The 13792-nt window shown below is 44.8% G+C and overlaps 1 protein-coding gene across 1 annotated transcript; it reads left to right on the forward strand.

Moving 5' to 3' along the window:
• Window positions 1-3301: 3301 nt before the first annotated feature.
• On the forward strand, window positions 3302-10516 carry LOC126158362 (uncharacterized). The gene is made up of 3 exons (XM_049916438.1): window positions 3302-3415; window positions 9783-9969; window positions 10264-10516. The coding sequence occupies exons 1-3, from the start codon at window positions 3302-3304 to the stop codon at window positions 10428-10430; spliced, it is 468 nt and encodes a 155-aa protein (XP_049772395.1). The 3' UTR covers window positions 10431-10516.
• Window positions 10517-13792: the final 3276 nt, after the last annotated feature.

A 13792-nucleotide genomic window follows, 5' to 3' on the forward strand; every position in this document is an offset into this window, starting at 1 on the left:
GTGGGTTTTTCCCGTCCCTCACAGTTTTACTCGGCACGTACCTGTCTAAAACGCATTTTACGATTGCCTTGAACTTTTTCCATAAACACTCAACATTGTCAGTGTCGGAACAGAAATTTTCGTTTTGATCTGTTAGGTAGTCTGAAATCTGCCTTCTATTACTTTTGCTAAACAGATAAACCTTCCTCCCTTTTTTTATATTCCTATTAACTTCCATATTCAGGGATGCTGCAACGGCCTTATGATCACTGATTCCCTGTTCTGCGCTTACAGAGTCGAAAAGTTCGGGTCTGTTTGTTATCAGTAGGTCCAAAATGTTATCTCCACGAGTCGGTTCTCTGTTTAATTGCTCGAGGTAATTTTCGGATAGTGCACTCAGTATAATGTCACTCGATGCTCTGTCCCTACCACCCGTCCTAAACATCTGAGTGTCCCAGTCTATATCTGGTAAATTGAAATCTCCACCTAAGACCATAACATGCTGAGAAAATTTATGTGAAATGTATTCCAAATTTTCTCTCAGTTGTTCTGCCACTAATGCTGCTGAGTCGGGGGGTCGGTAAAAGGAGCCAATTATTAACCTAGCTCGGTTGTTGAGTGTAACCTCCACCCATAATAATTCACAGGAACTATCCACTTCTACTTCACTACAGGATAAACTACTACTAACAGCGACGAACACTCCACCACCGGTTGCATGCAATCTATCCTTTCTAAACACCGTCCGTGCCTTTGTAAAAATTTCGTCAGAATTTATCTCTGGCTTCAGCCAGCTTTCTGTACCTATAACGATTTCAGTCTCGGTGCTTTCTATCAGCGCTTGAAGTTCCGGTACTTTACCAACGCAGCTTCGACAGCTTACAACTACAATACCGATTGCTGCTTGGTCCCCGCATGTCCTGACTTTGCCCCGCACCCGTTGAGGCTGTTGCCCTTTCTGTACTTGCCCGAGGCCATCTAACCTAAAAAACCGCCCAGCCCACGCCACACAACCCCTGCTACCCGTGTAGCCGCTTGTTGCGTGTAGTGGACTCCTGACCTATCCAGCGGAACCCGAAACCCCACCACCCTATGGCGCAAGTCGAGGAATCTGCAGCCCACACGGTCGCAGAACCGTCTCAGCCTCTGATTCAGACCCTCCACTCGGCTCTGTACCAAAGGTCCGCAGTCAGTCCTGTCGACGATGCTGCAGATGGTGAGCTCTGCTTTCATCCCGCTAGCGAGACTGGCAGTCTTCACCAAATCAGATAGCCGCCGGAAGCCAGAGAGGATTTCCTCCGATCCATAGCGACACACATCATTGGTGCCGACATGAGCGACCACCTGCAGATGGGTGCACCCTGTACCCTTCATGGCATCCGGAAGGACCCTTTCCACATCTGGAATGACTCCCCCCGGTATGCACACGGAGTGCACTTTGGTTTTCTTCCCCTCCCTTGCTGCCATATTCCTAAGGGGCCCCATTACGCGCCTGACGTTGGAGCTCCCAACTACCAGTAAGCCCACCCTCTGCGACTGCCCGGATCTTGCAGACTGAGGGGCAACCTCTGGAACAGGACAAGCAGCCATGTCAGGCCGAAGATCAGTATCGGTCTGAGACAGAGCTTGAAACCGGTTCGTCAGACAAACTGGAGAGGCCTTCCGTTCAGCCCTCCGGAATGTCTTTCGCCCCCTGCCACACCTTGAGACGACCTCCCACTCTACCACAGGTGAGGGATCAGCCTCAATGCGGGCAGTATCCCGGGCAACCACAGTCTTAGTCCGATCGGGGGATGCGTGGGACGAGCTGGCCGTCCCCGACAAACCCCCATCCGGACCCCCACAGTGATTCCCATTGGCAACAGCTTCAAGCTGTGTGACCGAAGCCAACACTGCCTGAAGCTGGGAGCGAAGGGATGCCAACTCAGCCTGCATCCGAACACAGCAGTTGCAGTCCCTATCCATGCTAAAAACTGTTGTGCAAAGAACGTCTGAACTAATCTACAGAGAGCGCAAACAAAACGACACAAAATTTAAACGGTTATTAAAATACAAGATTGCCTAGTAAATGCAGTAATGCTGCCACTTGTGCACTGCTGACACACTGCTTGGCGGCGGAAAGAGACTACGCGATTTTATACTATTCGGGTACTAAAACGCGATGCTACAACTCTCAAATACTATAATACGCCCGAAATTTATGAATTAAACAATGCAAGTACCAAAAACACGCAAAGAAATTAAGAATTAAACAATGTAACAAATGAGTGAGCTAGGAGTATACGACTTGCTGCTGCAGCTACTTATCCAAAGGCGGCAGGGAGCCTTTCGTGACCTTGCAGTTCTTCTCACCTCTTTCAGCTCACAGCATACGCTGACTTTGCCTTCTAGCCACCCAGTGACTCATTCAGCACAGGAGCCTTGCCAGATCTACTTTTTCTATTCCCGCCTAGCCAGTTCCGTTGCGGAGGGATTTTACAAGATTATAACCCTACTTTCCTTATGTATGAAGCAGTATTCCAATGAAACTTTCAGCTTCTCTATTCTTTTGATGCACATTACTTTTCATACTATGTTGATAGATTAACTACAATTGCACAAATTATTATAAATATAGAATAAAACATTTACATCGAAGTTATATCAAGGAGCATAGTTATACAGAACTCGCATTGGGTAATACCAGAAAAATAATTCAGATAAGACCAATACTGGTAATATCGATAATTGCGTTGCATCCTCGGACTATATGTGTCAGAAAGTCTTGCCTTTAGTGTTATACAGCGTCAGAAATGATGTTGCAGCCTGAATACGCATCATCTTGTATTCACCAGTGAACATCCACACAAAAAACGCTCCTTGAGAATTTCATTAACAATGCTACGAGCGTAACAGACACAGATACTCAGTTCCTTGGCTAGAGCTCCTATAGAATTACGTCTGTTCTCACGAATCACGGTGTCAGCGCGTCCCACATTCTCGTCAATTATGGCCGTACTGGGACGACCAGAGCGTTGCTGATTTATGAGTGACTTTCGTCAACTACTCATATTGAAGGCATCTACCCTCTCATACACTCTTCTCTCACTAATGCCTTTCACTCTCCATACCTCTCCAATATCCTCCTATGGATTTGTCGTTTTACGCCTTCCAACCCAGCAATGATGTTACCATCCCTCGCCGTCCAGTCTCTGACTCCAGGAAGGTCAACCACAAACTACGACCAGTTGTCACTGAATTTAAAGACGACTACTGGGGCTTCTTGCAGTGACTTGATCGATGGGCAACAGCTGTCTACACCGCCAATACTACGTGGGATGACATGGTTTGTGTGCGCCTCGCGAACTGCGAGAGTTCCACAAAGGTGATGAGTCAGGTGGCAGCACTGTCGCTGCCATTCTACAAGCACGCCACAATCCTTGATGAGCTATTGAAGGTAATGTTCAATGATTTCCCACATTGTGCTAAACCCGAACAAGTTAAAGAAGAACCTGTGCTTGCTGTGCAGTCTGTGACACGTATAAAACCGCCCAGGACACAGAAGGAGTCATTTCCTGTGCTTGTCATTGCAGAGGAGACGCAGGAAATAAGAAGCTGTTTCAAGTGAGGAGGAAAATTAGCCGACCTGCAGATGACGTCACCACCGCGGCAGGCAGCAGTAGCGGCAATGCTATCACTGCCAGCTGAAAGCTGCCACCTGCCTCGCTAGACGCTGCACCAGATGGTCGAGGTAGTAATGAAGGCTGCCCAAGCAGTCACGTCACTGCCACACAGATGGCAGAATGAACCACTCCCACCATCGTCTACACTGGGAGCAGTTAGGAGAGGCCAGCCATCTGGCTTGCAAGCACTATCAGCTTGCTGTTGGAGCACTGCTGATACCCCGAGAAGGAGTTGGGGCAACAAGATGACAACGCAAAAAGAAAAGTGAATTTTGTTTTGTAGAGTTACAGATTTCTTGGAGCAACATCACAAGTGCTTAACTTCTGTCAAGATATGCCACCTCTGAGAAGTCTGTCTCTGTGTTGGTCTGGGTGTCACTCTAGGCAAATTACAAGATGTATTGCTACCCGGATTTCCTCGGAAACGTTTTTTTGCCAGAGGCAGATATTCCTCTACACTTCACTAAATAAGGGTCAACCACTTATCTCTGATCAAAAAGACGGTTAAAATTTTCACTAGCCGTATTTCACTAATGAACGAAGGAGTCTAACTACTTTAAAAAGGTTGTCAGATCCAATCGTCAGATTGGAAACCGAGCACTACAATCAACCACTTCACTGTCTTGAACTGGTTTCCAGCAGCTCTTGCCAACAGTCTCCTTCTTAAAACAGAATAGCAGTCTTAAAGTTTACACGTGACGAAATGGAATTTATTGCCTTTTAGTAAACCTTCCCAAGTCCACTTCATTTGATAACACGTTGACTGCAGTGTGGTTGCTGGTGGCAGCAGTAGAACCGCATGCCTAACGCTGTGGGGCCGGCAATGGCCACAGCGGGCCTCATGCCTAACTCCAAGTGCCTAGGCTGGACTGGTGGTGAAACATCCAGCACTAAGTGTACAACAATCAGTGTGTTAATCATGAGCTGCATCTACCCAAAGGCTGCACGCTCTGCTATGTGATTTCTCCCCTCGAGTGCATGTACACAAGTTAAATTGCAACATCTGCCCTGGTGAATGACCTAACCAGTTCCGAAGTCCATACACGTAAATGTGGTGGTGCACACTTTCGAAGCTTTCTGCCAGGCAGAACAACTTTTTTGTTTTCTGAGGATCACTCAGCCTCAACTTAAACACCCAACACACTTTTAAAACACCAGCTTTGTCCCACAGGGTCCACTAATTGCTTGCTATCTTTGCTCGGGTTCCCAAATGTCCTCCAGCTCTCATGTGACCCCAACCACCGCCAAGAAATTATTTCAACATTGACGCCTGATGGCTTCAGTCTCAAGAACAGGATTGAAACGTTTCCATTGGTCATTTCCCACTACCACTAGTAGCACTGAGCTACGCACTGCTTTTTGCTGTAGCAGGTTTGGTGCAGGTGTGGTTCAGCTGTCGAAAAATCAAACAGTAGTTCTGGCTTTTTATGATGGGTTCAGAATTTCTGTAGGTATTGTAAGGCCCATAGATATTCTGGAAGACACCAGACATGTGGGGAAGCAGCAGACATACCAGCGGTGGACGTATACACAGTCGTTTATTCAATCATTCAGTTTGATTCCTCCGTGAACAACTCCTTAATTATTCCATCCAGCAAGTACAGTCATTTAATTACATTTCCTTCTCCATGTAATATTCCGCTCTGAGTGGCAGGTGTAGTCATGGCCAGTAGTGCAAAGTGGCATATGCAGTGAAGTGTCGGCATGGCTATTTCCTGGCAGGGCAAAACTTCCTTTCCACAGATACCAGAGAGTATCCCTGGCATGTGCAATAGCGCAAAGGGTATCATCTCATAGTAACTGTTCTCATTTTCGCTATTAACTACTTGATTTATGTTTACGTGCACACTATGTTTACTTGTGTTCTAATCGACCTGTAATGTCCTGTCATATACTGTATATTGTTATGTATCTACTTATCATAGATAAACTACAGTATCTCCGAGTGCGGTGAAACCAGTACTTCTGCCAAATTATATCAATATTTGTTTTTCTACATTGATTTTCCATTTAATTATTCACACTATCTTCTGCTTAGGTAAGAATTTAAACTTATCAGCCCCATATATTTCGGTATTCACATGCGTGGTATAACGAGCAATGCACTTTCTTCTCTCGATTAAAAGTGTAGTTTTTAACATTACATATTTACATTTACGATGTGAGTTCATATGTGCATCCAGATATTCTCTTTAACTGGTGTCCCGTCTGTTTGTGTAATCACGTTGGATTCAATTTATGCATTCGTAAGAATCATGGTGGTCTCCAAGTGAACCTACACAGACCTTTGCGCGTTTGATGTAGATCTGGTGAGTGCCATCTCGTAGAGTGTACTCATCCTAGACACACTAACCTCATGCCAGGCCTTATGTCTGGACTGAAATAGGCTACAACTCTCGTTCCCTTGGGGCTGTGTCTAGAGGGGACTCTAACCAGTGCTCGGTATGTGTCGGAAAGGTGATGTGTTGTTACAACAAGATAATGCTCGCCCTCACACTGCCTGTGAAATTCAACATGATCTACAAGACGAGCAGCAACTTCCCTGCCAGCACGATATCTTGAGTTGTCTCCAGTAAAACGTGTGTGGGATATGATGAGACGAGAAGTGACTGATGCAACTCGTCAACCAACAACTCTTACAGAACTATGTGAATACGTAGAGGAGACGTGGCGTAATAGATCCCAGGACAGTATTCGCCATATGTACAATAAAATGGATGCCAAAGTCAGCTCCTGCACTGTCTTCTGTGGAGGCTACATCACATCCTAATATGGGTGTTTCAGCATGGGTCAATTCCTGGTACCTCAGAACCGGTTGTGCTATTGATCCTTAACTGTTGTCATTTCTTGTGCTCCATATGCACTGTTGCAACAATTAATCTTGTGTGAACTGGAAACTTGTGAAAAGTTGTAGTAATTTTTTTTCTGGCAGCGTATTTCCATTTATTTTGCACTTTTTTAAATGCGCCCTACGCTTTTCAGTATCAAAATACCATTTTCTTCTGACCACATTAATAATTTTCCAAAATCCTCAGATATTTTAACTAAACCGTTGTCATCAGCTTGTAGTATGGTTATAACTAGTTGTGGAAGATGTTTGTTCTTCATTGCAAAGGCAAGAAAATGAATTCGCCACAGTTTCCCAAATTTCAGCTCATAGCGATTTCATAATTTGAGGTAGTAGGTTGGCCCTTTTTTCGGATTTAGTGTTGCTTCACGCCCACCCCCTAGTTTTTTCCTTTTGTTGAAATAGAATTTTAAGAGCTATTTTGTTGAAATTAAAGATGAGGAACGATGCCACAGTGGCCGAGAAGTTATGTCATGTCACATTACATGTTTTTTACTACTGCTTATAGTGTGCTTGACTGCTATCACATGTCAGAATGAAATTTTCACTGGCAGCAAAATGTGTGCCCATATGAAACATGTTTTCAGATTGAAACTGTTTGTCATACCAAGACTCGAACTCTGGACCTTTCCCTTGTGCAGGCAAGTGTTCTACCAAGTGACCTATTCAAGCATAACTCATGACCTGTCCTCACAGAACTTCCTCCGCCAGTACCTCGTCTTATCTTGCAGACTTCACAGAAGTTCCCCTGCGAAACTTGCGAGACTAGCACTCCTGGAAGAAGGGATAGTTCGACTTAGCCACAGCCTGGAGGATGTTTCCAGAACGAAATTTTCACTCTGCAAGGGAGCGATAAGTTTGTTTCAGTCAAGAATTCTTAGATGTTCAACAAGTTAAGCACAGATTTAGATGTCATAAATAAATTCAGACACATCCTATCTTATGCCATCCTTTCTGCCACGGGTGCTGGTCCTGCAAGTTTCGCAGGAGAACTTCTGCGAGGTCTGTATGGTACGAGATGTACTGAGAACAGGTCGTGTGTCATGCTTGGGTAGGCAGTCGGTAGAGCACTTGCACTGTGAAAGGCGAAAGTCCTGAGTTCAGTTCTCGATTCGGCAAGCAGTTTTAATGCGCCAGGAAGTTTCATATCAGTGCACACTTCGCTGCAGAGTGAAAATTTAATTTTGGTGTATCATAGCAGTCAAGCACCCATGCAAGTACTAGTAAACAACACATAGTGACTGACGCAACTTCTCAGTCACAACGGCATGGGTTCCCAGGCTTCTGTTTCAACAGAATAGTTCTTAAAATTCTTCTTAAAACAAAGAGAATGAGACAAGGGGATGTGCGTGAAGAAACACCATTGTCCAAAAAGAGAGGACAACTCTAATGAAGTAGCATAAGAGACATTCAGCAAGTGATTCTTGAAGTTCAGCCGAACAATCACAAGCTTTTCATCTCTTACCATTTCATTGCTAAATTCAAGTTTAGCGTGTTCCTCTTTTTCATCACGTTTCTATCACCAGCAAAACAATTATACTTCTAACAAAACATGAGCAGACTCAAACAATGTTTCTCTTTGCATTGAGCAGTTGTTAAAACCAAGTCTACATTTCCTGAAATGGAGAAGTTCACCGCGAGATTATAAAAATCGCGTTAATTGCAGTAGAATTAATTACGCATTGCAAGGTTACGTTGTTGATTATTATTAATTCTTCCGCTTGAGGTGTCATTGAACTCTAACCTTTCCTTCAGTCTTTAATTTGTCTTTATCAAAGAGTTGTGGACACCCAGTTTGCGAAGTCATTGAGACGTTTGAATTAGTGATCAGTATCTTTGCCAACTACACAATACAAAAATTGGATATTTGTAGTAAGGACTACGGGGCCAAACTGCTGAGGTCATCGGTGCCTAGGCTTACGCACTAGTTAATCTAACTTAAAGTAACTTACGCTAAGGACAACACACACACCCATGCCCTCCGACGGTGGGGAGTCGTGGGGCGGCAGGGGGGAGGGGGGAGGGGGCAGGGGGGGGGGCACGCGAACCGTGCCCCGCGCGCCCAAGTACACAATACCTGAGAAAACTTATGTGTAATAATCGTTTCTCTTATTCAAGCAATATCGTAGGATAAACGCTCGCATTTCGTACAGTTTCTGGCTACCTAGAGATTTTTGCGAAAGAAACACATTCGATTGATTAATAAACCTAATAAGTGGCAGCGCATATACCCCTCACCTTACTAGAACGAAAGGAATGCTGACTTTACAAACGTTCCGGCACCGGGTTCGCACCTCCAGCGTAACAGATTCATACGTAAATAATTAACTTAGGAGTTGATATATAAATTGTCATATCTTGATTAAAGTGATTGGCTGTGATATTAAATTCTCGCAATGGAGGACTGCACAGGATAATTTCAGGATATTTTGCCACTATCTCTTTCGCCACGAATGAATTAATTTTTAACTATTGCGATTCTTTGGAATTCCCCGAAACGTCATTAAATCCGAATACAGCACAGAACAATTTTTCTTTAATAACTTATTGGTTCAGTAATATAATACAAACAACCTTAAAAGAGATTAGCTACCACGTTCATCCCTGGTGACCACTTGAAATGACTTCGCGCAGTGGTCACATATCACGGCTGTCTGTAGCTAATTATGTCAAGAACTCAGTGGATAACAGGCAAATTTTTTTCTTTGTCCTCGCTCAGAGCCTGTATACAATATAATGTGATTTTTGTACTTGCTGACAATAATCTGATATTTGATAATGTATCTAGGCGTCCGAATGTGCCTACAACGTTCTTGTGGATGTTGAAATAGACTGGGATATCTCTGAAAGAACTTTTCCATGAATGAGAACACGGATAAGAGTCATTTCAACTCAGATGCTGCGTCCTCTTCACCGTACCACGAATGCCCGTACAGGAAAAGATTGAGGAAACAGCATCAGCAAATTGGAAGTTTCCAGAAGAGGCGTGCTCCTCATTAATCTGAGACAATAAGATGAGGAAATGGGTTGTACTAGGTTCGTCCCTCCTGTACCAAATATAAACGACGCGGCTGCTGCAGGTGTTACCGTTTTGTGACAATTGATCATTTCCTGTTTTTGTTCATATGTGGCGGATGTCGCTGAAGCTTTAGCTTTGTTTGTCGATGAAACGTAACTTGCAACTTGCGTGCAGCGTCGTAGAAGGTTGTTCTTTCTGAGAAAGACAAACACTGTGCACACTTACCTTAGTCGCAAAAGAGGCCTCTACATGCATTTTGTTTGCACTGGGCCAGGCTGCTGGAGGACGCACGTGGCCTCACCCAGGTGTCTATATATACTGCCGAGTTGTCGCGGAAGACCATGCAGCAGGTACGCAGCACAGGCAGATCCAAGTGGGAGAGGATTTTGCCATGAAGACTTCCATCGTCGTCTTGTTATTCGCTCTCCTTACCATTGCCAGCATTGCCTCTTGTTCCCCAGGTGAATCACGCATCATATTTCTCATGTTGTCAATATCCGTATCATCTTAAGCGTCCACCTCCGTGGTTGAGTGATGAGCACGTCTGATTTCTATACACTGGATCTGTGATCAGCTCCTTGCACTGTCAGGGATTTCCTTGGTGGCAGGGTTGGGACATGGCACAGTCATCCCCGTGATGCAAGAACACGCCTTAAATTTTATAAACACCATTATTTTCACGGGTTTTTCATGATTAAATTCGATTCCCAAATCGTCTGTGACCGACTGCTGACAGCTATGTTGCTCATTTCCAGCACCAGGGGAGGAGCACCACCACGGCGACCGCCACGTGCGCTACACGTGTGACGCGTTGATCGATTTCGGCGCGGGAGACTCGATGTGCGCCGTCCGCTGCATCACGATGAACAGAGGCTACAAGGGCGGACACTGCAAAGGGGGCGTCTGCCACTGCCGCAAGTAGGGGGCAGCCAGTACCGGAACGCCACCACTGGTCGCTTACATGTACGCTCATCAATAAACGGTCCAGCACTGTAGAGATACGCTGAACATTTGGGTCTTATTTTGTTCTTCACCCTAGACATTTGTACTGTACAAAGAACCCCTACCAAGGTGACGGATGTTGCACCTACAGTAGAGCTGCAGTTCCAAATTGGTCAAAAGTATGCTATTTAACGTAAGAAGGTGAGAAACGAAGTGCGCTATTCAATGTGCAAATGTGAGAAACAACTTCAGCACTACGTTCGAAGATAGAAATTTGGAAATTTGTGGTAATATTCTATGGGATCAGATCCAGATCCGAGGGAGGACTCGAACCTCCGACTGGGGGAGTCGCTCGAACCATGACCGGGCGCCCTAGACCGTGTGGCTACCTCGCACGGCGATCGATAATAGGGACGGTGGTAAGTGAACACATGTGAAGACAGCACTCTTTAGGGTGAGACAGCTTGTGCTATTTTTATAAGAGCACAGCAGTCCAGATAAAGAGTCACACACACTGGTAGCTACATAGCACTTTTGGAGAATAAATAATTCTTTCTCCTGTTTCAGCCCACTGCTATAAGTGTCTCTTTCCATATCTGATATTCAAATTAATGGAGTTCAGTTATGTCTTAAGTACCAGAAAAATATGTCACTGAACACTGTTAGGTAGAAAGAATACCACCAGTGAAAGAAGGTTAGGGGAAGAAATCGTGCCGTGCGGGATTAGCCGAGCGGCGGTCTCAGGCGCTGCAGTCATGGACTGTGCGGCTGATCCCGGCGGAGGTTCGAGTCCTACCTCGGGCATGGGTTTGTGTGTTTGTCCTGAGGATAATTTAGGTTAAATAGTGTGTAAGCTTAGGGACTGATGACCGTAGCAGTTAAGTCCCATAAGATTTCACACATATTTGAACATTTTTGAAAAAAATCGTGTAGTCACAGATTTTTGCAGTGCTAGAAGGGAGAGTCATGAACCATGTACCTAAAACTCTGACCAGTGGGTTGTGGCCGTTAACGTAGGGTACGTTTAAGGCTCACTTTTTACATTTTTCTCGAATAACTCAAAAACTGTAGTTCCAAGCAAAGATGTTTCCCAGTATAAAATTCAATTATCTTAAACTTCATACGAAAAAGGTCCAATTCATTGTATTCAATTCATTGTATTCAATTCATTGTATGTATGACTAATACAATGAGGCGCCAAAGAAACTGGTGTTTGCATGCGTATTCAAATACAGCGATACATAAACAGGCAGAAGACGTGTCTGGCACAGTTGTTAGATAAGTTACTGCTGCTACAATGTCAGGTCATCAAGATTTACGTGAATCTGAAGTGTTGCTATAGTCGGCACACAAATGATGGGACAGTATCTCTGAGGTAGCGATGAAGTGGGGATTTTCCCGTACGACCGTTTCACGAGTGTACCGTGAATATCAGGAATCAGGTAAAACATCAAATCTCCGACAGCGCTGCGTCCAGAAAAAGATCCTGCAAGAACAGGATCAACGACGACTGAAGAGAATCGTTCAACGTGACAGAAATGCAACCCTTCCGCAAATTGCTGCAGATTATAATGATGGGCCGTCAACAAGTGTCAGCGTGCGAACCATTCATCGACATGGGCTTACGAAGCCGAAGGCCCATTCGTGTAGACTTGATGACTGCACGACACAGAGCTTTACTCCTCGCCTGGGCCCATCAACACCGACAATGGTCTGTTGATAAATGGAAACATGTTGCCTGGTCGGACGAGTCTCGTTTCAAATTGTATTGAGCGGATAGATGTGTGTGGGTATGGAGACAACCTCATGAATCTATGGACCCTTCATGTCAGCAGGGGACTGTTCAAGCTGGTAGAAGCTCTGTAATGGTGTAGGGCGTGTGCAGTTGGAGTGATATGGGACCCCTCATACGTCTTGATACGACTATGATAGGTGACGCGTACGTAAGAATCCTGTCTGATCACCTGCATCCATTCATGTCCCTTGTGCATGCCAACGGACTTGGGCAATTGCAGCAGGACAATTCGACACCACATTCGTCCAGAATTGCTACAGAGTCGCTTCAGGAACACTCTTCTGAGCTTGAACACTTCACTAGCCACCGAACTCCCCAGACATGAACGTTATTGAGCATTATGCTTAATATCTGGGATGCCTTGTTCAGACGAGACCTCACCCCACCCCCTCCCCGTCGTACTCTTACGGATTTATGGACAGCCATGCAGGATTCACAGTATCAGTTCCCTCCAGCGCGACTTTAGACATTAATTGAGTCCATGACATGTCGTGTCGCGGCACTTCTACATGCTCGCGGGGACCCTACACGATGTTAGGCAGGTATACCAGTTTCTTTGGCTCTTCATTGTAGTTTCTATGTTGCAGGGGATGGAAAAATCGCAGATTACTAAAATAACTGTTTTAACCATATAAAATTAACGTTTGTCTTTAAATGAAATTGGTTAAAGGAATACAGTGGTTCCATATGAAAACGCTACGCCCCGCATACCTGCTAAGAATCTCCAGTCGCACTGCGTGTGAGGTGGCAACATTCCACTTCATCGGGAAATTGAGTGTAGCTGTGCATTCGTGCGTCAGTAGTTGTGAGAAGCTCGTATTATTGAATTGTTAGACATGTGGCAGTTTACATTAGAGCAAGCATTATATGTTGTGGAGTATTACATGAAGACAGGCTCCGTCAAGGGATGTAAAGAAATGTTTCAAGCGAAGTATCTTGGTATGCAAGTTTCACGACCAGCAATATTCATGATCTGTACAGAAATGGAGAGCTGTAGGATCCGTTCAAAATGTGCAGAGGAAGAGGCGATCAACAGCGAGGACCCCTGAAACTACTGAGAGAATTTGCATTGACATTATGAGAAGTTCCCACAAGTCAGTAAGGAGGTTATCAAAGCAAGATGGCGTATCTCGTACGTCGTGTTATCATCTAGCAAAATATGTGAAAGTGGAAGGATATCGTGTTAGTGTTGTGCAAGAGTTGTAACCTGAGGATCAAGGAAGAAGAGTTCATCATTATAACTGGCTCTTAACATCAGCTAATAACGATTACTTGGTGCCCTTACTTTACTTCCAGTCAGATGAGGCCTGGTTGCATTTGTTAGCTTATGTAAACTCCCAGAATTGCAGATGCTGGTCGTAGGACAACCCTCATATTCTGCATGAAGAATCTCTCCACTCAGAGAAGACAGGTGCTAGATGTGTCTTGTCCAGCATGCACACCATTGCCCCCATATTTTTCAACTACACCTTAAACAGCGCCAGATATATAGACAACTTTAACTCTTACCACACGCTGTTAACAGATGCAGGGAAACTGTATTCAGT

Source organism: Schistocerca cancellata, chromosome 2, assembly GCF_023864275.1.
Source record: "Schistocerca cancellata isolate TAMUIC-IGC-003103 chromosome 2, iqSchCanc2.1, whole genome shotgun sequence".
Classification (NCBI taxonomy): domain Eukaryota; kingdom Metazoa; phylum Arthropoda; class Insecta; order Orthoptera; family Acrididae; genus Schistocerca; species Schistocerca cancellata.